This window comes from Salmo salar, chromosome ssa06 (assembly GCF_905237065.1).
Source record: "Salmo salar chromosome ssa06, Ssal_v3.1, whole genome shotgun sequence".
Lineage (NCBI taxonomy): Eukaryota > Metazoa > Chordata > Actinopteri > Salmoniformes > Salmonidae > Salmo > Salmo salar.
The window spans coordinates 73,111,214-73,137,624 of record NC_059447.1 but is presented as its reverse complement, the minus strand read 5'-3'; the positions used below and the strand labels follow the sequence as shown (position 1 = coordinate 73,137,624).

The 26,411-nt window shown below is 44.9% G+C and overlaps 1 protein-coding gene across 3 annotated transcripts in view; it reads right to left on the bottom strand.

Annotated features, from left to right (window-relative positions):
• The window catches only part of LOC106607972 (pleckstrin homology domain-containing family G member 1), a 127,617-nt gene that overhangs the window by 12,687 nt on the left and 88,519 nt on the right, over window positions 1-26,411 (bottom strand). For all 3 annotated transcript variants that reach the window (XM_014205508.2, XM_014205511.2, XM_014205510.2), the window contains exons 2-7: window positions 23,434-23,969; window positions 15,616-15,716; window positions 14,881-14,950; window positions 4,138-4,184; window positions 533-683; window positions 105-236 (exon numbers count right to left, since the gene is read on the bottom strand). In XM_014205508.2, the coding sequence (XP_014060983.1) occupies window positions 105-236; window positions 533-683; window positions 4,138-4,184; window positions 14,881-14,950; window positions 15,616-15,716; window positions 23,434-23,969 (1,037 nt within the window). The remainder of the gene's footprint in view (window positions 1-104; window positions 237-532; window positions 684-4,137; window positions 4,185-14,880; window positions 14,951-15,615; window positions 15,717-23,433; window positions 23,970-26,411) is intronic.

The window sequence follows — 26,411 nt, the reverse complement described above, 5'->3', positions numbered from 1 at the left end:
ATGACCAGACTATAGTAAAAATCCATATGCAGGTATGTGAGCATGTGTGCCTATGTGCATGTGTATATGTGCGTGAGCATGTTAATTTGTAAGTGTAGTCTTACCTGCAGCCTGACGGCGTGTTCGTGTTTCCTCTTCATGTCATTGATGTGCCAGGCCACTCTCTGCATGGTGTCTATGGCCTCCTGCACCACCTCATATGTCTCCGTGTCCTTCTCCAGGTGGTTGGCTATCTCCTACAGGGGACAGAAAATACACCCAGTGTTAGAGTGGGTCATGTACATGGATAGCTGTACGTTAGACTGGGTACCATCTGTTTCTGCAGTAGCCAGCTATGTTGGCCCAGTATTTCTTGGCAGTAGGGTTAGCTTGTTCAAAAATAGACTGGTGGCTAACTTCACATACAGTATATTACAGTACACACAGTTCTTCGTGGTCTGAGTGTTAGGCTTATGTGGGGTTTTGCTAGTGTGATGTCTCTGTGTGTGTGTGTGTGTGTGTGTGTGTGTGTGTGAGCACGCGTATTACTGACGTGCAGCAGTAGGTGGTACTTGAGGATCCTCTGCACTGGCTTGAGCAGGTAGGAGCCCAGAGGCAGGGAGTGTCTCAGAGATTCCTGACGCTCCCGGAAAAACTTAGCCAACGCCTTATTTCTCATACACTCAGTCAACACAGCCACTGACCTGCAGAGAGAGAGATGGAGGGAGAGAAGGAAAAAGAAAATCTGATATTAATCCTAGGAAAAAATGACAGATATTGTAGCCCAATTAAAATACAGAATGACAGATCCCACACACACAGTCCTGTCTAAGGGAACAGTGCAAGGTCATGTAAAGGCCCATGTAAGGGCAGAGTGTTTGTAAGTAGATGGATTGTGTCGAGACACAGATCTGGGGAAGGTTGCTAAAAAACCTCTGCAGCATTGAAGGTCCCCAAGAAGACAGTGGCCTTAATCATTCTTAAATGGAAGACGTTTGGAAAAACCAAGACTCTTCCTAGAGCCGGCCAAACTGAGCAATCGGGGGAGAAGGGCCTTGGTCAGGTAGGTGACCAAGAACCCGATGATCACTCTGACAGAGCTCCAGAGCTCCTGTGTGGCGATGGGAGAACCTTCCAAAAGGACAACCATCTCTGCAGCACTCCACCAATCAGGCCGTTATGGTAGAGTGGCCAGATGGAAGCCACTCCTCAGTAAAAAGGCACATGACAGCCCGCTTGGAGTTTGTCAAAAGGCACCTAAAGGACTCTCAGACCATGAGAAACAAGATTCTCTGGTCTGATGAAACCAATATTGAAACCTGGCACCATCCCTACGGCGAAGCATGGTGGTGGCAGCATCATCGTGTGGGGATGTTTTTCAGCGGCAGTGACTGGAAGACTTGTCAGGATCGAGGGAAAGATGAATGATGTACAGAGAGATCATTGATGAAAACCTGCTCCAGAGCGCTCCGGACCTCCGATTGGGCCGAAGGTTCACCTTCCAACAGGACAATACACCTAAGCACACAGCCAAGACCACACAGGAGTGGCTTCAGGACAAGTCTCAATGTCCTTGAGTGGCCCAGCCAGAGCACAGACCTGAACATGATCGAACATCTCTGGGGAGACCTGACAATAGCTGTGCAGAGACACTCCCCATCCAACCTGACAGAGCTTGAGAGGATCTGCAGAGAAGAATGGGATAAACTCTCCAAATACAGGTGTGCCAAGCTTGTAGCGCCATACCCAAGAAGACTCGAGGCTGTAATCGCTGCCAAATGTGCTTCAACAAAGAACTGAGTAAAGGGTATGAATACTTACGTAAATGTGTTTTTTTTCTTTCATAAATTTGCAAAAAAAAACTTAAAAAAACTTTTATGGGGTATTGTGTGTAGATTGATGAGGGGGAAAAACGATTTCATCCATTTTAGAATAAGGCTGTAACGTAACACAATGTGGGAAAAGTCAAGGGGTCTAGGGCCTCCCAAGTGGCGCAGTGGTCTAAGGCTGTGCCACTAGAGATTCTGGGTTCGAGTCCAGGCTCTGTCGCAGCTGGCCGTGACCGGGAGACCAATGGGGCGGCTCACAATTGGCCCAGCGTAGTCCGGGTTAGGGGAGGGTTTGGCAGCGATGTCCTTGTGGCACCAGCGACTCCTGTGGCGGGCCAGGCACAATGCACGCTGACACGGTTACCAGGTGCACGGTGTTTCCTCCGACACATTGGTGCGGCTGGCTTCCAAGTTAAGTGGGCATTGTGTCAAGAAGCATTGCGGCTTGGTTGGGTTGTGTTTCGGAGGACGCACGACTCGACCTTCGTCTCTCCCGAGTCCATATGGGAGTTGCAGCGATAAGACAGGACTGTAACTACCAATTGGATACCATGAAATCAGGGAGAAAAAAAAGTCAAGGGGTCTGAATGCTTTCCGAATGCACTGTATGTACGCGTGTGTGTGTGTCAACCACCCCCTCACACACAATTACAGTAGGAACCGAGGCTGTAGATGTATCTCAGTCATTCTGAGCTCTCAGGTTGGGTTTGTCAGAGATAACAATGTGAGGCCTGTGTGGAGCTGCACTGGAATGTGGACACACACACTATATTTAACTCCTTAAATAATCACTTGTCAGTAGTAGCATGTAAAGTGTGTGTCATCACAATGCTAAAACAACACTTCAGACATGTCGCAGACAATGGTGTACGGCTTGTAATGTGTCACAACCATTGTGAAACGCACTTCTCATTAGGCTTCATTGTGAAGAATTGTCTCACATTTTCGGCCCCAAGACACACCTTTCCTATGACAAGACGTCGTTCACACAAGGTGAAATAAAACATTAAAGCCATAATAATAATACCCATCTGTCAGAATAGTGGCTGTAACTCTGTCAACAGGCTCCCTTTCAAATAAAGAACTAAATGGAGAGGGAGGCAGACAGACTCCTGTTGGGTTGGGATGTATATCAGGGCTACCCAGAGAGAGACCCTGGGGCATTAACTGGCAGTGAGGCAGACAGACTCCTGTTGGGTTGGGATGTATATCAGGTCTACCCAGAAAGAGAGGCTGGGTTACTGTAGCTTTATAAAGACAGTACAAAGATATACGACACTTTGAGAATTAAGAACGTGAACGTGAGATTCACCTGTATGCAAATCCAGATCACAAGGAGGAAGATTATACTTCTATATATGTTCATACTACACAGACTGTCAAACACGCACCAGAGGAGGTTGGTAGGAAGAGCTATAGGAGGACAGGCTCATTGTAATGGCTGGAATGGAATTAATGGAATGGAGTCAAATGTGGTTTCCATATGTTTGATACCGTTCCATTTATTTCATTACAGCCATTACAAATTAGCCTGTCCTCCTATAGCCCCTACCACCAGCATCCTCTGACACACACTCACACACAATGAGTGGGGCAGACTACACGGAGTATACAAAACATAAAGACCTGCTCTTTCCATGAAAGACTGACCAGGTTAATCCAGGTAAAAGCTATGATCCCTTATTGATGTCACTTGTTAAATTCACTTCAATCAGTGTAGATGAAGGGGAGGATATTGGTTAAAGAAGGATTTCTAAACCTTGAGACAATACATGGACTGTGTATGTGTGCCATTCAAAGGGTGAATGGGCAAGACAAAATATTTAAGTTCCTTTGAACGGGGTATGGAAGTGAGTGCCTGACGCACCGGCTTGAGTCAAGAACTGCAACACTGCTGGGTTTTTCATGCTCAACAGTTTCCTGTGTGTATCAAGAATGGTCCTCAACCCAAAGGACATCCAGCCAACTTGACACAACTGTGGGAAGCATTGTCAATATGGGCCAGCATCCCTGTGGAACGCTTGACACCTTGTAGTTCATGCCCCGACGAATTGAGGCTGTTCTGAAGGAAAAAGGGTGTGCAACTCAATATTAGGAAGGTGTTCCTAATGTTTTGTACACAGGTTTACATGTAGATAACTTTGTTAGAAAGAATACTATAATACTATAATACCCTTGACAGAGTGATGCACAATGTCAAATATTGCTGAACTTATCCCACAAGTAGAATATAACTTTGTCCACCCAAATATAGACAATAGCCTTTGGTTTTACCACACAAGTACCATAAAATAATCTTGTCTCAGAAGTCATAGTTGGGGTTGCTTACCTTGGATAGTTGGTGCAGTACTGAGTATAAATGTGGAACTCTTCACTCTGGGAAAGAAAGACAAAATAATTACATTGTTACATTAGCATCAGTCCCTGATCAAATAATTACATTCATGTTACATTGGCATCAGTACCTGAAATCACTCATACCAGTAGCAGCAGCAGAGGAAATAAACCATCCTCCCTAGAACCAACCTAAATTCCTCTATTGACTAGAGAATTTTTAGAACCTTGTAAAATGTGTGCCAACAGGGAAGAGTGAGAGTGAGTTTCCAGTAAATGGAGTGTTTGTGTCAAGGGGAAGGGGGGAGGTTACACTGGGTGAGTCAGTGGTCAAGCGTTCCTGAGGATAGAATAAGGAGGCCTCTCACATCAGTTAAAAGGCAGAGAATGAAAGTGAACCTTGATTATCAGTATCCATGTCTTAAAGCTTCAATCAGCAGTTGAAACGGTAACAAAGCGTTCTCTCTGCCCCTGTTTCGGTAAAAAGCTGAGGGACGGGGCTGGAGAAATGTAACCACTCTCAAATTCATAGTTCTCAACTTCTCAGCTATGGATGCAAGGACTGACCATCCATGATATCACATTTATAGTTTTAACCATGTTTTGAGGCTATACAAGTGTTTGTTTACATTTATTTTGTTTACAAACATTGGAGTAAAACAAGCATATATTTTGGTTTCTGATGGGGTACGACAGTTGAACTAAGCTCATGAGGACTTTATAAGTTATATCTTGAAGAATCAGTGGGTACATATCATTCATTTATGAGTACCAAAATGTATGTAGCAAACTTCTGATTGACCCTTTAAAGGCAATGTTGAGTGCTATATGCTGTAGACTGATTTTCCCATCCCCACCCCTTTAATTTGTCCATTTCCACCTCTCATGCCTCCCTGCACTTCAAAGACATCAGAGGCAGCATGACTTATCAAAGCTGGAATGAACCTCGCACTCCTCCCTATCCATTTTTCTCTACCTCCATCACGCTGAATGTCTCTGTCTCTTCTGTTCACGCTCTTTCACTCTTGATCACAGTCTCTCACTACTTATGCCATTACATATCTTCTATCACCTCTCCATACCTCCCTCTCTCATGTTCCGTCTCTAGCCCTCTAGCTTTCATATCCCTCTCCATCTCCTCCTTTCTTTGTCATCCCCCTCCACTTACTGTCGATCATTCACATGACCCTGGAGTTGCGTAACTGATAATAGCCCTGGTCCTGATTGTGTTCATCATGTGTCCATAAATACTCTGGGTTAGGCCAGAAACAGGAAGTGGACAGTTATCACAGGAAACAGCATCATAAACACAGAGGACAGATGACTGGAGAGCTGTCTGGTTCCTGTGGCTCTGCACATAAACACTCATACTCTACAAACACATATACCGTACACACTCGAGAACAAGAGATGCCATCAACACACACGGGCATGTGACATACAGTCACAAAGGTACAATTATAGAAATATATCAGAGGCCACACCCTTCTATTCATACCAAAAATAACTCACATGCACGCGCCCACACACATGTATGAGGACACCCTTTCAAATTTGTGGATTCGGCAATTTCAGCAACACCCGTTGCTGACAGGTGTATAAAACCGAGCACACAGCCATGCAATGCAATCTCCATAGCCAAACATTGGTAGTAGAATGGCCTTACTGAAGAGCTCAGTGACTTTCAACGTGGCACCGTCATAGGATGCAACCTATGCTACAAGTCAGTTCATTACATTTCTGCACTGCTAGAGCCACCCCAGTCAACTGGAAGTGTTGTTATTGTGAAGTGGAAACGTCTAGGGGCAACAAAGGCTCAGCCGCGAAGTGGTAAGCCACACAAGCTCACAGAAAGGGACCGGCGAGTGCTGAAGTGCGTAAAAATCATCTCACTGAATTCCAAATGGCCTCTGGAAGCAACGTCAGCACAATAACTGTTCGTCGGCAGCTTCATGAAATGGGTTTTACTGGCCGAGCAGCCGCACACAAGCTTAAGATCAACATGCGCAATGCCAAGCGTTGGCTCGATAGGTGTAAAACTTGCCGCCGTTGGACTCTGGAGCAGTGGAAACACGTTCTCTGGAGTGATGAATCACGCTTCACCATTTGGCAGTCTGAAGAACAAATCTGCGTTCGGTAGATGCCAGGAGAACGCTACCTGCCTGAATGCATAGTGCAAACTGTAAAGTTCGGTGGAGGAGGAATAATGGTCTGGGGCTGTTTTCCATGGTTCGGGCTAGGCCCCTTAGTTCCAGTGAAGGGAAATCTTAAAACGCTACAGCATACAAAGACATTCTAGACGATTCTGTGCTTCCAACTTTGTGGCAACAGTTTGGAGAAGGCCCTGTCCTGTTTCAGCATGACAATGCCCCCATGTAAAAAAGCAAGGTCCATACAGAAATTATTTGTCGAGATTGGCGTGGAAGAACTTGACTGGCCTGCACACAGCCCTGACCTCAACCCCATTGAACACCTATCGGATGAATTGGAACGCCTACTGCGAGCCAGGCCTAATCGCCCAACATCAGTGACCGACCTCACTAATGCTCGTGGCTGAATGGAAGCAAGTCCCCGCAGAAATGTTCCAACATCTAGTGGAAAGCCTTCCCAGAAGAGTGGAGGCTGTTATAGCAGCAAAGGGGGGACCAACTCCATATTAATGCCCATGATTTTGGAATGAGATGTTTGAAAAGGCAGGTGTACACACACGTTTAGGGTACATACATACTATAGTACACGTGTAAACACACACACACACACAAACACTGCCTGGAGGTTCTCCGTGGGAAAAACAGTAAATTGAAGAGCAGGCTTCTCTTTAGTCTCCAGCAGTCTGCCACCAGAGAGCCAGCTAAACACAACCAGATGTCCCACCAATACGCACACACTCCTAATAGACACACACACTCTCTCCCCATCCTAACATGCACTCTGTGACCCAAAAACCAGCAAACCAAAGTCACAGAAATAGAACAGATCTATAAAATATTGCCCTTGTAAAAGTAAATGAGCTCATCCACTACATATATACATATATATACATATATATATATATGCTGAGCATGCACCCTTGTGGGGCCCCAGTGTTGAGGGTCAGCGAAGTGGAGATGTTGTTTCCTACCTTCACCCCCTGGAGTCGGCCCATCAGAAAGTCCAGGACCCAATTGCACAGGGCAGGGTTGAGACCCAGGGCCTCCAGCTTAATGATGAGGTCTATGGTGTTGAATGCTGAGCTGTAGTCAATGAACAGCATTCTAACATAAGTAGTCCTCTTGTCCAGATGTGTGCAGTGTGATGGCGATTGCGTCGTCTGTGGACCTGTTGGGGCGGTATGCAAACTGAAGTGGGTCTAGAGTGGCAGATAAGGTGGAGGTGATATGATCCTTGACAAGTCTCTCGAAGCACTTCATGATGACAGAAGTGAGTGCTACAGGGCGATAGTCATTTATTTCAGTTACCTTTGCCTTCTTGGGTAGAGGAACAATGGTGGCCATCTTGAAGCATGTGGGGATAGCAGACTGGGATAGGGAGCGATTGAATATGTCCGTAAACACAACAGCCTGCTCTGAGGACGCGGCTAGGGATGCGGTCTGGGCCAGCAGCCCTGTGAGGGTTAACACGTTTAAATGTCTTACTCACGTCGGCTACAGAGAAGGAGAGGGGGGGCCCACAGTTCTTGTTAGCGAGCAGTGTCGGTGGCACTGAAATTATCCTCAAAGCGGGCAAAGAAGCTGTTTAGTTTGTCTGGAAGCAATTCGTCGTTGTCCGTGACGTGGCTAGTTTTCTTTTTGTAGTCCGTAATTGCCTGTAGACCCTGCCACATACGTCTCGTCTGAGCCGTTGAATTGCAACTCCAATTTCGCTTGTTTGATTGCCTTGCAGAGAGAATAAATACACTGTTAATAACTACACTGCCATATTCCCAGTCCTCTTTCCATGGTTAAATACGGTGGTTCGCGCTTTCAGTGTTGCACAACACTGGGTACAACATCTCCAATGCACTTCCTTATAAAGTCACTTAGAGTCAGCGTATAGATCGATGTTATTCTCTGAGGCTGCCCGGAACATTTCCCAGTCCTGAAGCATGGATTCCAATTGGTCAGACCAGCGTTGAATGGTTCCAGTCACGGTTACATCCTGTTTGAGTTTCTGCCTATAGGCCGGTAGGAGGGAGGGCCTTGTATGCATCGCAGAAGTTAGAGTAGCTGAGGAGGTATATACACAGCTGTGACGATAAATGACGAGAATTCTCTTGGGAGATAATATGGTTGGCATTTGATTGTAAGGAATTCTAAGTCAGGTGAACAGAAGGACTTGAGTTCTTGTATGTTATGGTTACACCATGAGTCGTTAATCATGAAGCATACACCCCGCCATTCTTCTTCCCAGAGAGATGTTTATTTCTGTCGGTGTGACACAAACCCGGTGGCTATACCGACTCAGACAACATATCCGGAGAGAGCCATGTTTCCGTGAAACAGAGAATGTTACAATCTCTGATGTCTCTCTGGAAGGCAACCCTTGCCCTAATTTCTTCCACCTTGGTGTCTAGAGACTGGACATCGGTGAGGAGTATACAAGTGTGGTTCCTACCGTGAAGGATGGAGCTGGAGATGTGATGGTACTTTGCTGGTGACACTGTCAGTAATTTATTTATGATTCAATGCTAACTTAACCAGCATGTCTACCACAGCATTCTGCAGCGATACGCCATCCCATTTGGTTTGTGCTTAGTGGGACTATCATTTGTTTTTCAACAGGACAATCACCCAAAACACACCTCCAGGCTGTGTAAGGGCTATTTGACCAAGAAAGAGAGTGATGGAGTGCTGCATCAAATGACCTTGCCTCCACAATCACCCGACCTCGACCCAATTGAGATGGTTTTGAATGAATTGTACCGCAGAGTGAAGGAAAAGCAGCCAACAAGTGCTCAACATATGTGGGATCTCCTTCAAGACTGTTAGAAAAGCATTCCTCATGAAGCTGTTTAAGAGAATACCAAGAGTGTGCAAAGCTGTCATCAAGGGGAAGGGTGGCTACTTTGAAGAATCTAAAATATATTTAGATTTCTTCAACACGTTTTTGCTTACTACATGATTCCATGTGTGTTATTTCATAGTTTTGATGTCTTAACTATTATTCTACAATGTAGAAATTAGTAAAAAGAAAGAAAAAGAAAGAAAAACCCTTGAGTGTCCAAACTTTTGACTGGTGTGCGCACATGCACGCACGCACACACACACCATCCAAAGTATATCCAGCACATTGGGTCCTCCTGATTGAGTCCAAAACCACAGCAGGCATTTACACACTATGTATATATATGCTATTTAGCAGACGCTTTTATCCAAAGCGACTTAGTCATGCGTGCATACATTTTACGTATTGGGTGGTCCCGGGAATCGAACCCACTACCCTGGCATGTCAAGTGCCATGCTCTACCAACTGAGCTACAAAGGACCACAGTAGAAACCCTGACATCAGAGACCTGGCCGTGTGGTGCCAGGACAACAACCTCTCCCTCAACCTGATCAAGACAAAGGAGATGATTGTGGACTACAGGAAAAGTGGAGTCCACAATCAGAGAAGCAGGTTGAGAGCTTCAAGTTCCTTGTTGTCCCCATCACCAACAAACTATCATGGTCCAAACACAATAAGACAGTCGTGAAGAGGGCACGACAAAGCCTCAGGAGACTGAAAAGATTTGGCATGGGTCCTCAGATCCTCAAAAGGTCTACAGCTGCACCATCGAGAGTATCCTGACTGGTATGGCAACTGCTCGGCCTCCGACCCTCCGACCGCAAGGCACTACAGAGGGTAGTGTGTATGGCCCAGTACGTCACTGGGGCCAAGCTTCCTGCCATCCAGGACCTCTATAGCAGGTGGTGTCAGAGGAAGGCCCTAAAATGTTCAAAGACTCCAGCCACCCTAGTCATAGACAGTTCTCTCTGCTGCCGAGCATGACAGTGTTACCGGAGCGCAAAGTCAAGGTCCAAAAGGCTTTTTAACAGCTTCTACCCCCAAGCCATAAGACTCCTGAACAGCTAATCAAAGGGCTACCCAGACCCCTCTTTTACGCTGCTGCCACTCTGTTTATTATCCATGCATAGTCACTTTAACTCTACCTACCTCTACCTATTACCTCGACTAACCGGTGCCCCGGCACATTGTACCGGTACACCCTGTATATAACCCCCTGTATATAGCCTCAATATTGTTATTTTACTGCTGCTCTTTAATTATTTGTTACTTTTATATATATTGATATATATACACAGTTGAAGTCGGAAGTTTACATACACTTAGGTTGGAGTCATTAAAACCCGTTTTCAACCACTCCACAAATTTCTTGTTAACAAACTATAGTTTTGGCAAGTCGGTTAGGACATCTACTTTATGCATGACACAAGTAATTTTTCCAAAAATTATTTACAGACAGATTATTTCACTTATAATTCACTGTATCACAATTCCAGTGGGTCAGAAGTTTACATACACTAAGTTGACTGTGCCTTTAAACAGCTTGGAAAATTCCTGAAAATTATGTCATGGCTTTAGAAGCTTCTGATAGGCTAATTGACATCATCTAAGTCAATTGGAGGTGTACATGTGGATGTATTTCAAGGTCTACCTTCAAACTCAGTGCCTCTTTGCTTGACATCATGGGAAAATCAAAAGAAATCAGCCAAGACCTCAGAAAATTGTAGACCTCCACAAGTCTGGTTCATCCGTGGGAACAATTTCCAAATGCCTGAAGGTACCACGTTCATCTGTACAAATAATAGTACGCAAATATAAACACCATGGGACCACACAGCCATCATACCGCTCAGGAAGGAGATGCGTTCTGTCTCCTAGAGAGGAACGTACTTTGGTGCGAAAAGTGCAAATCAATCCCAGAACAACAGCAAAGGACCTTGTGAAGATGCTGGAGGAAACAGGTACAAAAGTATCTATATCCACAGTAAAACAAGTCCTATATTGACATAACCTGAAAGGCTGCTCAGCAAGAAAGAAGCCACTGCTCCAAAACCGCCATAAAAAAGCCAGACTACAGTTTGCAACTGCACATGGCGACAAAGATCGTACTTTTTGGAGAAATGTCCTCTGGTCTGATGAAACAAAAATAGAACTGTTTGGCAATAACAACCATCATCATGTTTGGAGGAAAAAGAGGGCCGCTCGCAAACCGAAGAACACCATCCCAACCGTGAAGCACGGGGGTGGCAGCATCATGTTGTGGGGGTGCTTTGCTGCAGGAGGGACTGGTGCACTTCACAAAATAGATGGCATCATGAGGCAGGAAAATTATGTGGATATATTGAAGCAACATCTCAAGACATCAGTCAGGAAGTTAAAGCTTGGTCGCAAATGGGTCTTCCAAATGGACAATGATCCCAAACATACTTCCAAAGTTGTGGCAAAATGGCTTAAGGATAACAAAGTCAAGGTAGTGGAGTGTCCATCACAAATACCTGACCTCAATCCTATAGAAAATGTGTGGGCAGAACTGAAAAAGCGTGTGCGAGCAAGGAGGCCTACAAACCTGACTCAGTTACACCAGCTCTGTCAGGAGGAATGGGCCAAAATTCACCCAACTTATTGTGGGAAGCTTGTGGAAGGCTACCCAAAACGTTTGACCCAAGTTAAACAATTTAAAGGCAATGCTACCAAATACTAATTGAGTGTATGTAAACTTCTGACCCACTGGGAATGTGATGAAAGAAATAAAAGCTGAAATAAATAATTCTCCATTATTATTCTGACATTTCACATTCTTAAAATAAAGTGGTGATCTTAACTGACCTAAGACAGGGAATTTTTACTAGGATTAAATGTCAGGAATTGTGAAAAACTGAGTTTAAATGTATTTGGCTAAGGTGTATGTAAACTTCAGACTTCAACTCTATGTATGTGTGTATATATTACTTATATATTTTTTACTGAACACTTTTTTTCTTAACTTCTTAAAGCATTGTTGGTTAAGGGCTTGTAAGTAAGCATTTCACTGTAAGGTCTACACCTGTTGTATTCGGCGCATGTGACAAATAAAATTTGATAATACAGCAAGGCAGAGATGGAATCTGATTTCTGCTCATCTTTGATCTGTGAGGACATTTTCTAAATTACATTATCAATCACTCCTGATATAACATAGATATAGATTAATAGTAGGGACATTTGTATTCGAACACTTGTGTGAATATTCATTTCTACGGGAATGTTTATATATTCCCATTTTAAACAGATTCTTACACTGAAAAGGTATTTTCTAAATTAGATTAAAATATCCATGTGACGTTGTTACATTCAAAAGATATACCATGACATTTCTAATTATTAATTAAATAAAACAAAAACCTTTCCAATGTAGTTATGACAAGCATGGTGCACCATATAAAAAAAGGTAGCCTTCACTTGTGTAGCTTGTTGTTTATCTTGGCCAAAAAGGCTCAAGATAAATGTGTAGCAAGTGGAGTGAGAGTTCACTAATGCAAGACTGAATCAAATCTTAGTGAAATGAGAAGGAGTAGGCTATAACATGCAACCAACCGGTATAGCTGTTGTTTTATCTAAATGGGGTTGGGGAGAAAGCACAGCATGTGGCCTCAATTAGCCTGGCTAGCTATAGCTGGCTGGCTTTGCTATTTAGCTAGCTTCTCTAGGCTACTCCAGTCAAGACAGGCACTGTTATATGGGATGATAAATAACATTGTGGTTGCTCAAGTTAGCTATTCTTGGCTGTAGCCGAGTCGCCTTGGCATCTCTCTCCTTCCGTCTGCTCGCTACACACACATGTATTTCGAATATGCAACAACAATTCAGGATACTATTCGAACAGTGAAATTGTTTAAAACCCCCCATCCCTAATTAATAGTGAAGTTTAGATCATCTCAGAACAGCAAGGCAGAGACTGAACCTGAGGATTTCTGCTGAGCTACCATAGATTTAGATTTATATATAGTACATCTCCAGACTGTGCTGCTCATCATTATTATGATAGGACTAAACCATTATGGGATGTTATATAGTAATTGGTTTTGCTTCTGTATCGACCGGCTGGCATGCTGAGGGGTCTAGACTGGAGAGAGGAGCTAAGGGTTAGGAGGTCAGCTAAACGCTGAAGTGGACTGAAGAGGAAAGATTCTTTTCTACCAGATGATAAAACATGATGTTCTTGTTTTAATTGTGCAACAGTGGTGCAGTCAGCATGTAGGGACCCATAAAGACTAGGCTGCTTACTCAACACATTTCACTGAAAGCAGGGTAAGGAACATAAGGACAGATAGACGATTACCTCCAAGAGGAGGAGGGAGGGATTTATGGTCTGTTTTTTCACTCCTTCAAACGCTTTGCCGAGTTGTGACTAAGTTGGGGGGGGGGGGGGGAGATTGTCTGCAACGAACAAATGTTTCCAGGCAGTTGTCTGGCTACTGACCCAACACCAATTCATGACCCACACACACACACACACACACACACACACACACACACACTACAATAATCAGGGAACGTTTCTAAATGCACGCAACCTCTATTTTATGGTCACGTAACAGTGATGGCACACACTACTTTGGATAACTGCAATCAAAAGAGTGCATGATTGAAATTGTACTAAATATGTAAGTAAACACACATTTAACATATGTGTAAAGTGACTGTGATAAGGCCACCTACAAACCACAGAGGCCCTTGATTCATTACTAGTGTATTGTAAAATATACTAAAGAAAAATATAAAACGCAACATGTAAAGTCGGCTTCATGTTTCATGAGCTGAAATAAAAAGATCCCAGAAATGTTCCATATGCACAAAAAACGTATTTCTCTCAAATGTTGTGCACAAATTTGTTAACATCCCTGTTAGTGAGGATTTCTCCTTAGCCAAGATATGCCACACCTGTCAGGTGGATGGATTATCAAGAAGCTGATTAAACAGCATGATCATTGCACAGGTGCACCTTGTGCTAGGGACAATAAAAGGCCACACTAAAATGTGCAGTTTGTCACACCACACAATGTTGTCGCAAGATTGCGGGCGCGTGCAATTGGCATGCTGACTGCAGGAATGTCCACCAGAGTTGTTGCCAATCAATTTTGAATTCAGACTGTAAAGCAACAACATGTGGAATATGTCAAGGGGTATGAATACTTTTGAAGTGATTTATTGTGGTATGGGGATGATGAATATGTGGAGCATGGACTGGGTACAACTTCAACAAGAGCTACTATCGTACACACTGGCACAGACCACAGTGAAATGACTAGTGTGTTTGTGCATGTCCAGAGTGATAAACTCTGTTTACAGACAGATTACTGTGTACTTATTGTGGTATTGGTAAAGATACGTCTGTTGAGTAAGTGTTAGTATGCAGTTATCATGAAATAGAATGATTTAATGTAGAAAAGAATTGGAAAGAAGACCAAACACAGTTATAGACACACACACACACACACACACGAGAGGAGAATAGTTTTTTTCTCAGTTGTTGAAGTACTACCATTAGCCCTCACCAGTAAATGGTGATTATACATTTTGCCAGCCCTTAAATTTCCTCAGAAATTGTGCTTCTCTGTCAGTATGACTAAGTATGATTACGATTTTGGTTAGTTTGTAACCTAAATAATGTTGTGTGTGTGTTACATGTTTTGGAGTGTTTTTTGTTCTGAACCAGCTGTTCAGACAGGCTTCAACAAGAAAGAAAAAGATGAGAAAAGAAGAGAAAGAGACTTACCTTGGCTACGAAACACTCTGCAATGGCCACAGGGTCCGAATTACACTTTTCCAGGTCATGAAGCAGATCTCTGTAAACCCCAAAAATGATCACATCAGCATATCAGTACTTTAACCACTTGCACACCACACACTTAATTCAATCATTGGCATACAAACTGAGAGTTACCTTGGTACACACTTATCAAACTGCTCCCCATCGCTCTTTGTTATAAACAACAAAAATGTTCAGGAACAAATATAACTTGGGACACAGTATTAGGTCCTAGGGTACTCTGCTTACAACAAAAAGTAACTTCCGTCAATTGAAATGGGTTGTGTGTGTGTGTCCCTAATTCTTATTGGTTGATGGATATATGGTCAACTGGTGTAGCCATTGTTACAAGTCTAGGGAATGAGGTCATTGTAACTGTAAGGACTTTGTGTCAAACCAAACTCCCTCACTATGTGAATTCTCTCTAGGTTTTTCTCTCCCTCCCTGTGTTGCTGTATGTCTTTATGTGACAGCTGACAGTCTGAGTGACTAGGCTTCCAGCAGGCCTGGTGGTTTTGAACATACACTCCTCAGATGGACAAAACAACACGGACACACAATGTTGATTGGTCACTGGCCCCCCACACATCGACAGGTGAGACAAACTATCCTCATTCTGTAGATTCCTTGGATACTGCAGTCTGTATTTGTTTTGGGGGTGTGTGTGTATTTCTGTGTGTGTGTGTGTATGTGTGCGTTTACCTATTGAAGTGGTAGATGTCTCGGATGTTCCCGAATAGAGAGCCTCTCTCCTCTGAGCTCAGTGCTAGGCAAGACTGGTTACTGATACACTCCAGGTAATCCTACAGAGAGAGAGAAAAAAATATGTTTTTTGAGAAACAATGTATGTGACTTTCATGCAATTGTACTTTTGACTTCTAAATTTATGGTTTTTGAAATACATTGCCAATTACAGAATATATTTCATGCCAATAAAGCATATTGATTTAAGTGAAAGTGAGCGAGAGCAACAGACACAGAGAGAGAGAGAGAGAGAGAGAGAGAGAGGGAAAACAAGAGACAGCGACACACAGACAGACACAGAGAGAGAGACAGCAAGAGGCAGCGACAGAGACACACAGACAGAGACACAGAGAGAGAGAGAGAGAGAGAGAGAGAGAGAGAGAGAGAGAGAGAGAGAGAGAGAGAGAGAGAGAGAGAAAGAAAGAGAGAGAGACAGCAAGAGGCAGCAACAGAGAGACACAGAGAGAGCGAGAAAGAGAGAGAGAGAGAGAAAGAGAGAGAGACAGCAAGAGGCAGCAACAGAGAGACACAGAGAGAGCGTGGTCAGTTATGACACCCACATCAAAGTGTTTTGAGGAATATCTCATCAACAGTCATGCGAGAGGGACAGTATGACTGACATGCTCCCTGGCGTCATTCTACCAACCCCCCACCAACACGCACTCTGAACACACACACTATGAAAACACTCTCCACTTATAAATACACACAGCATCGTAAACACTTTGAGACCACATACACTTATCACACTTATTCAGCACACATTCAATCTGCTTTAGATGAAGAGCATTCCTGTCTAGTAAAACAACTGGGCCCACAGCCCACTTCTCCCTGACTTCAGTCCAGTCTTAACCTGTCTACTTAACTAGAGACTATTCAGTGGGTACTCCTCTTTGTCCAGATGGCTGTTTGACCAGCACAGCAAAATGTCTAAGGGCCTACAGTATTCACAGATGGACAGTGTCCAAAGCTAATAGGATAGGATACACTGGTGAGAGGCTTGTAGAGAAGTGTTTAAGGAACTGAGGCTGTGTCTGTTCAGACAGCATCTTATCCCACCATCTAAGCCATCAGTCATGACATGTTCAGCTACCAATAGTGATTATACGCCTCAGCTTTCTCTCCACGCGTACACAGACACGGTAGCACATGCACACACACACACACACACAGTCTCACCCTCATCTTGTTTCTCTTTTCGTCTCCGTCTCATTGACAGATGGGATAAGTACATTCTCTCACACTGACACCATCTACAACTGAAGTCGGAAGGTTACATACACTTAGGTTGGAGTCATTAAAACTCGTTTTTCAACCACTCCACAAACTTCTTGTTAACAAACTATAGTTTTGGCAAGTCGGTTCGGACATCTACTTTGTGCATGACACAAGTAATTTTTCCAACAGTTGTTTACAGACAGATTATTTCACTTATAATTCACTGTATCACAATTCCAGTGGGTCAGAAGTTTACATACACCAAGTTGACTGTGCCTTTAAACAGCTTGGAAAATTCCAGAAAATTATGTCATGGCTTTAGAAGCTTCTGATAGGCTAATTGACATCATCTAAGTCAATTGGAGGTGTACATGTGGATGTATTTCAAGGCCTACCTTCAAACTTAGTTCCTCTTTGCTTGACATCATGGGAAAATCAAAAGAAATTAGCCAAGTCTGGCCGTCATAATGCTCAGTGAGGAGACGCATTCTGTCTCCGAGAGATGAACATACTTTGATGCGAAAAGTGCAAATCAGAACCACAGCAAATGACCTTGTGAAGATGCTGGAGGAAACAGGTACAAAAGTATCTATATCCACAGTAAAACGAGTCCTATATCGACATAACCTGAAAGGCTGCTCAGCAAGGAAGAAGCCACTGCTCCAAAACCACCATAAAAAAGCCAGACTACGGTTTGCAACTGCACATGGTGACAAAGATCGTACTTTTTGGAGGAATGTCCACTGGTCTGATAAAACAAAAATATAACTATTTGGCCATAATGACCATCGTTATGTTTGGAGGAAAAAGGGGGAGGCTTGCAAGCCGAAAAACACCATCCCAACCGTGAAGCACGGGGGTGGCAGCATCATGTTGTTGGGGTGCTTTGCTGCAGGAGGGACTGGTGCACTTCACAAAATAGATGGCATCATGAAGGAGGAAGATTATGTGGATATATTGAAGCAACATCTCAAGACATCAGTCAGGAAGTTAAAGCTTGGTCGCAAATGGGTCTTCCAAATGGACAATGATCCCAAACATACTTCCAAAGTTGTGGCAAAATGGCTTAAGGATAACAAAGTCAAGGTATTGGAGTGGCCATCACAAATACCTGACCTCAATCCTATAGGAAATGTGTGGGCAGAACTGAAAAAGCATGTGCGAGCAAGGAGGCCTACAAACCTGACTCAGTTACACCAGCTCTGTCAGGAGGAATAGGCCACAATTCACCCAACTTATTGTGTGAAGCTTGTGGAAGGCTACCCAAAAAGTTTGATCACAATTAAACAATTTAAAGGCAAAGCTACCAAATACTAATTGAGTGTATGTAAACTTCTGACCCACTGGGAATGCGATGAAAGAAATAGAAGCTAAAATAAATAATTCACTCTATTATTCTGACATTTCACATTCTTAAAATAAAGTGGTGATCCTAACTGACCTAAGACAGGGAATTTTTACTAGGATTAAATGTCAGGAATTGTGAAAAACTGAGTTTAAATGTATTTGGCTAAGGTGTATGTAAACTTCCGACTTCAACTGTTTATCTGCAGGCTACACAAAGTAGCCAACCTGTGTCTCACCCCCCCTCCCCCTCTCTAACACACACAACACTCTTAGATTGTTTGGTGTTTGGTGAGGTCATCCTCTCCCAGGGGGGGAACTCTGACTGAACCATTGTGTAAAATAGAAGTAGGGGTCAAGGTTCTGAGGTAAGAGGAGACAGTTTGGAGGATTTAGGGGTTCAGGGCAGATATGGGGGTTTCAGGGCAATGGTTTAGGTCCAGGTTTGGAGGTAAGAGTTGGGTTAGAGATATGGCTTTAAGTTAGGATAATGGTGGTCGGTGGAGTCACGGTACGGGACCAGGGTTATGTTTAGGGTTGGGGTTGTTGGCCATGGTTAAGGTGTAAGGTGAGACTTTATTAGCCATGTGACCTGCCCTGACCCAGTCAATCAACACAGCCTAATCTGAGCCTGATCACACACACAAAGTGTTAAACCCCACCCCTTCTGGTCCCCACAAGGATAGCAAAACCAAACACGCACATCTTGAAACACAAACACAATTCCAAAACACACGCACACACACCTCCAGCTATGCTTCTCAAACATTTGAGACTCTATATAAACTGAAATTGAAGATTGCCCATGTTACACATTAAGACATACAAACTTTCTCTCAATTTCTCTAAATCTAACATACACCAACACCCAGTCTCCTCACTCCATACGCCCACATGAAAACCAGTTCACTAGAACATGCTAACTCCTCCATATTCCATTTCTGGAATCCCATAAGCCTCTGCTGAGAATTCCCAGAGGTGCTGTGATTTTTCCTGGTCAACATCGATGTGTCCCATGTCAGGGACTAGAGCAGGGGGAATGGGATGAAACGTGTCCCATGTCCGGGACTAGAGCAGGAGGAATGGGATGAAACGTGTCCCATGTCCGGGACTAGAGCAGGGGGAATGGGATGAAACGTGTCCCATGTCAGGGACTAGAGCAGGAGGAATGGGATGAAACGTGTCCCATGTCCGGGACTGGAGCAGGAGGAATGGGATGAAACGTGTCCCATGTCCGGGACTAGAGCAGGAGGAATGGGATAAAAGATGTTCCCCATGTCCGAGACTGGAGCAGGGGGAATGGGATGAAACGTGTCCCATGTCCGAGACTGGAGCAGGGGGAATGGGATGAAACGTGTCCCATGTCCGGGACTGGAGCAGGAGGAATGGGATGAAACGTGTCCCATGTCCGGGACTGGAGCAGGGGGAATGGGATGAAACGTGTCCCATGTCCGGGACTGGAGCAGGAGGAATGGGATGAAACGTGTCCCATGTCCGGGACTGGAGCAGGAGGAATGGGATAAAAGATGTTCCCCATGTCCGAGACTGGAGCAGGGGGAATGGGATGAAACGTGTCCCATGTCCGAGACTGGAGCAGGGGGAATGGGATGAAACGTGTCCCATGTCCGGGACTGGAGCAGGGGGAATGGGATGAAACGTGTCCCATGTCCGGGACTGGAGCAGGAGGAATGGGTTTCTCCAGGGTTCTCTGTGAGTTCGTATGGAGAAGCCTGATATGCTGATTAAAACACAGTTATTCAGCTAGGGAAGGACAATCACAGTGTACAGACACACCATATATAGGTTGTATCTACCATGCACTACTCACATACAGTTACAGTGCATCTGGAACGTATTCTGACCCCTTGACTTTTTACACATTTTCTTTACATTACTGCCTTATTCTAAAATGTATTGAATAGTTTTTTTCACCTCATAAATTTACACACAATACCCCATAATGACAAAGCAAAAAAACTGTTTAGACATTTTTGCAAATGTATTAAAAATAAAAAACTGAAATAGCACATTTGCATAAGTATTCAGTCCCTTTACTCAGTACTTTGTTGAAGCACATCAGCCTTAAGTCTTCTTGGGTATGACTACAAGCTTGGCACACCTGTATTTGGGGAGTTTCTCACATTCTTCTCTGCAGATCCTCTCAAGCTCGGTCAGGTTGGATGGGGAGCGTCGCTGCTCCGACACAATCCTGTCTCGGAGCTCTACGGACAATTCCTTCGACCTCATTGCTTGGCCTTCGACCCCATGGCTCTGACATGCACTGTCAACTGTGGGACCTTATATAGACAGGTGTGTGCCTTTCCAGATCATGTCCAATCAATTGAGTTTACCACAAGTTGTAGAAACATCTCAAGGATGATCAATGGAAACAGGATGCACCTGAGCTCAATATCGAGTCTCATAGCAAAGGGTCTGAACACTTATGCAAATAAGGTATCTGTTTTGATTTGTAATACATTTGCAAACATTTCTAAAAACCTGTTTTCACTTTGTCATTATGGGGTATTGTGTGTAGATTGATGATGGGATGCACTGTACATATACATGCATCATGTGCCCCACACACAAACCACTGCACACATCAATGCACATACCAATACAAACACACTGCTTGTGCAGGCCACATCCCCGTCCGTCGTTGACAGATGGAGCGCAGGTGAGCCCACAGGAGTCTGGTTAAATATTTGTGTTTGGGCCGTCACCCCCTCTAACCCTGCGGAAAGCACCACGCAAGGGATTCTGGGTAACGGGTGGAGGGTGACAGCTCTGATGCCGAGTGGCCACGGTGGATAGTAGCACTATACTGTACATGGGTGGTGGTGGTGAATATGATGGTGTTACACCCACTTAATGTGAAGTGATATGGGACCTGCTGACAAGCGCTAGATATAGAAGGGCAGTCTGCTCTGAATGTAATCCACTGATGATGAATAGCATAAGTGTTGGAAGTCTTGACAGAGATTGACATTAATAAGGGGGGAGAAAGGGGTAAATGATGGTTCTGTCTAAAAGTGTAGTGGAAGAGTGGGTGTCCGGCCGCATAGATCTGATAAGGGGGTCTTGTTGACTAGCTGAGTTAGGGGGTCCAGGTCTAAGGGGAGTATACGTCTTTAAAGTGAGCTCTGCTCAGTGTTTAGCTAACCTACTTTAGAAATTGTTATTGCAGCTCTAAATCCCTCTTCCTACAGCACCGCTCTCCCATTCCTATTCTCCTCACCCTGAACGGAGCGAGGAGGGATGGTAGGGGGAGGGACATCCATCTTGGTCCCTGTGACAGGTTGGGAGGGGTGAGGAAACAGTTTCTCCGACAACTCACCCACCCACCCTCTCTTTCTGAAAGGACCAGTTTCCTGCTGGTTGGGACCTCTGATGACAACTATTCCGCCCAAATCAACTTCTCCTGTATATGGGTGTTGTCTATGAACACTCTATGGACACTCATCTTGACCCCCGTTCTTTCATACACAGGTCCTGACTGGTATGATGCTGTTCAGTAATATACTAGTATCTGTCTTCCTACACTGCAATGTTCCATCCAGTCCTTCAGCAGTCCCAACAGGGTTTCATCTCCAGTCCTCCAGCAGTCCCAACAGGGTTTCATCTCCGGTCCTCCAACAGTCCCAACAGGGTTTCATCTCCGGTCCTCCAACAGTCCCAACAGGGTTTCATCTCCAGTCCTCCAGCAGTCCCAACAGGGTTTCATCTCCGGTCCTCCAACAGTCCCAACAGGGTTTCATCTCCAGTCCTCCAACAGTCCCAACAGGGTTTCATCTCCGGTCCTCCAACAGTCCCAACAGGGTTTCATCTCCGGTCCTCCAGCAGTCCCAACAGGGTTTCATCTCCGGTCCTCCAACAGTCCCAACAGGGTTTCATCTCCGGTCCTCCAACAGTCCCAACAGGGTTTCATCTCCAGTCCTCCAACAGTCCCAACAGGGTTTCATCTCCGGTCCTCCAGCAGTCCCAACAGGGTTTCATCTCCGGTCCTCCAGCAGTCCCAACAGGGTTTCATCTCCGGTCCTCCAGCAGTCCCAACAGGGTTTCATCTCCGGTCCTCCAACAGTCCCAACAGGGTTTCATCTCCAGTCCTCCAACAGTCCCAACAGGGTTTCATCTCCGGTCCTCCAACAGTCCCAACAGGGTTTCATCTCCGGTCCTCCAACAGTCCCAACAGGGTTTCATCTCCGGTCCTCCAACAGTCCCAACAGGGTTTCATCTCCGGTCCTCCAGCAGTCCCAACAGGGTTTAATCTCCAGTCCTCCAGCAGTCCCAACAGGGTTTCATCTCCGGTCCTCCAGCAGTCCCAACAGGGTTTCATCTCCGGTCCTCCAGCAGTCCCAACAGGGTTTCATCTCCGGTCCTCCAGCAGTCCCAACAGGGTTTCATCTCCGGTCCTCCAACAGTCCCAACAGGGTTTCATCTCCGGTCCTCCAGCAGTCCCAACAGGGTTTCATCTCCGGTCCTCCAACAGTCCCAACAGGGTTTCATCTCCGGTCCTCCAGCAGTCCCAACAGGGTTTCATCTCTGGTCCCAACAGGGTTTCATCTCCGGTCCTCCAACAGTCCCAACAGGGTTTCATCTCCGGTCCTCCAACAGTCCCAACAGGGTTTCATCTCCGGTCCTCCAACAGTCCCAACAGGGTTTCATCTCCGGTCCTCCAACAGTCCCAACATAACACATTGTTGTTGTAGCCCTGGGCAAACTCACCTGATTCAACTCACTGAGGGCTTGATGATTAGTTGACAAGTTGAATCAGGTGTGCTTGTCCGGGGCTACAACAACAATATGTACTGTTGGGGGTACTGGAGGACTGGAGTAGGGAAACACTGCATGCGCTGTCCTACTGTTTGCATCTCACCTAACAGTCTGAAAATATACCCCTGTGCTGTATGTAGGTGCAGTAATAGCTGGTGTCTCCCCAGTGGTGTTGTGTGGTACCATGTTCCTCACAGTACTGGACAGACTCCTGTAAGAAGGATAAGTACTATGTATGTGTCTCCCCAGTGGTGTTGTGTGGTACCATGTTCCTCACAGTACTGGACAGACTCCTGTAAGAAGGATAAGTACTATGTATGTGTCTCCCCAGTGGTGTTGTGTGGTACCATGTTCCTCACAGTACTGGACAGACTCCTGTAAGAAGGATAAGTACTATGTATGTGTCTCCCCAGTGGTGTTGTGTGGTACCATGTTCCTTACCTGTACGATGCTCTGCAGGTCCAGTACGTAGGTCCTCTCAGTGTCCATTATCTCCTGAACCACCCTGTCCACATACTGCACCCTGGGCCCCGGGGAGCTCCTCTCCCCAGCCTTGGTGTCTGACTGGGGGGTCTGGGCAGACACCAGTCTAACAGTCCCTTTTCCTGCATCTGTTCCTCCAATATTCCTCTCCTCCTCATCCCCACATCCCAGCTGCCTGGCTGGAACCAGCTCCAACCGGATTGCCCCGGAGTCCTGGTCAGGAGCGGGATGACAGTGAGGGGAGGGGCCTAAGGTGGAGCGGCTGCCCAGTGAGCAGTGGCTGTCCCTGGAGGAGGCGGAGGAAGAGGTGGAGCCGTAGCTGATTGGGCGCTCAGCACTGTCTGGGGAGGAGTCCATGCTGTGGGCGGAGCAGTAGCGTAGAGGGGTGTGGTGGATGTCGGTGTGGCGAAAGCGGCCCGGAACGCCCACTGAGCTCAGGACCGAGCCGGCATCCGGAATCTCTGGGAGAGGAGGGAGGGCATCCGTGTAATCGTCTGAAAGAAGGAAGCGAGAGAGGGAGAGAAAAGGAAGTGTGAGAACTGAGACCTTTATCCTTGTCCTCTTATCAAGTTCAGAGTAAAGATTGTTAACCTGTTAGGGCTAGGGGGCAGTATTGACACGGCCGGATAAAAAACGTACCCGATTTAATCTGGTTACTACTCCTGCCCAGTAACTAGAATATGCATATAATTATTGGCTTTGGATAGAAAACACCCTAAAGTTTCTAAAACTGTTTGAATGGTGTTTGTGAGTATAACAGAACTCAAATGGCAGGCCAAAACCTGAGAAGATTCCATGCAGGAAGTGGCCTGTCTGACAAGTTGTTGTTCATCTTGGCTCTTTTTATTGAAGACTGAGGATCTTTGCTATAACGTGACACTTCCTACGGCTCCCATAGGCTCTCAGAGCCCGGGAAAAAGCGGAATCATATCGAGGCAGCCTCTGGCTGAAACACATTATCGCGTTTGGCAAGTGGCCGATCAGAGTACTATGGGCTTAGGCGCGTGCCCGAGTCGACCCCATGCTTTATTTTCTTTCGTCTGTTTACCTAAACGCAGATTCCCGGTCGGAATATTATCGCTTTTTTACGATAAAAATTGCATAAAAATTGATTTTAAACAGCGGTTGACATGCTTCGAAGTACGGTAATGGAATATTTAGAATTTTTTTGTCACGAAATGCGCCATGCTCGTCACCCTTATTTACCCTTTCGGATAGTGTCTGAACGCACGAACAAAACGCCGCTATTTGGATATAACAATGGATTATTTGGGACCAAACCAACATTTGTTATTGAAGTAGAAGTCCTGGGAGTGCATTCTGAAGAAGAACAGCAAAGGTAATACAATTTTTCTTATTGTAAATCTGACTTTGGTGAGTGCTAAACTTGCTGGGTGTCTAAATAGCTAGCCCTGTGATGCCGGGCTATCTACTGAGAATATTGCAAAATGTGCTTTCACCGAAAAGCTATTTTAAAAATCGGACATATCGAGTGCATAGAGGAGTTCTGTATCTATAATTCTTAAAATAATTGTTGTGTTTTTTGTGAACGTTTATCGTGAGTAATTTAGTAAATTCACCGGCAGTGTTCGGTGGGAATGCTAGTCACATGCTAATGTAAAAAGCTGGTTTTTGATATAAATATGAACTTGATTGAACAAAACATGCATGTATTGTATAACATAATGTCCTAAGATTGTCATCTGATGAAGATCATCAAAGGTTAGTGCTACATTTAGCTGTGGTTTGGGTTTATGTGACATTATATGCTAGCTTGAAAAATGGGTGTCTGATTATTTCTGGCTGGGTACTCTGCTGACATAATCTAATGTTTTGCTTTCGTTGTAAAGCCTTTTTGAAATCGGACAGTGTGGTTAGATTAACGAGAGTCTTGTCTTTAAAATGGTGTAAAATAGTCATATGTTTGAAAAATTGAAGTTTTTGCATTTTTGAGGTATTTGAATAACGCGCCACGGGATTACACTGGCTGTTGAGTAGGTGGGACGCAAGCGTCCCACCTAGCCCATAGAGGTTAATACTCACAAAACAGGAAGATGCTTAAACGCCTCAACCATCCTAATAAAAAAACAAGTGAACACCTTTATGTTCCCACAGTGTCCCTATCTGGATTCCAAGTGGCAAGCTTGCCAGGCCACAGTTTAACTAGACACTGGAAGCCACTCTCTCGCTCGTCTATCTCTCTCTCTCTCTCTCTCTTTTGTCTGTCTCTCGCTGTGTGCCTCTCTCGCTGTCTCTCTCAGCAGAAAGGCCAAAGTAGAAAACCCACACCTTGTTCATGTCCCCTGATCGGTTTAGGATTCCAACTGAAAAACGGGCCATACCACAGGCGTGAGAGTGTGGTGTCCAGCCTAACTGAAACTGACCACAACCATGTCCTCAACTCACACCATGGCCAGAAGGCTTTGAACACACAAAAATAAGCACTCTACCAAGCCATGATGACCACACTAAGTAATTTACAGAGAGAGAGACCAGAGAGAGAGACAGAGAGAGAGAGTAAGTGAAATAGGTATGAATCCCAAACCACCACCTCGCCCCTACCAACTCGCCCTTGAGGGCCCTCTTATCACGTGTTGCTGACGAACATGAAATTCAAATGAACAAATCCTCTGTCATTTTACAAAATATAAACCTCAGTTACAGTTAAACATTTAATTTGGAAGGTATTTCATATTTTACATGTGTCAAGTCTCACCATCAGACATAAACAAATGCATGTGTCATATAATTAGGCACGCCACTCCAATGTTTTGGGTGAAATTGCGCAAACTCACCAATAACGCGGTGCCTTATGGGATTCCAATTCGCTATGAAGTCGGCAGCATTAAAGGCTCAGTTGAAGTAACTGACGGTGGGGCTAATTAGCCCCTACACCCTAGATCATTTTCACTCCCTCAGCTTTGGGACACTTGTGC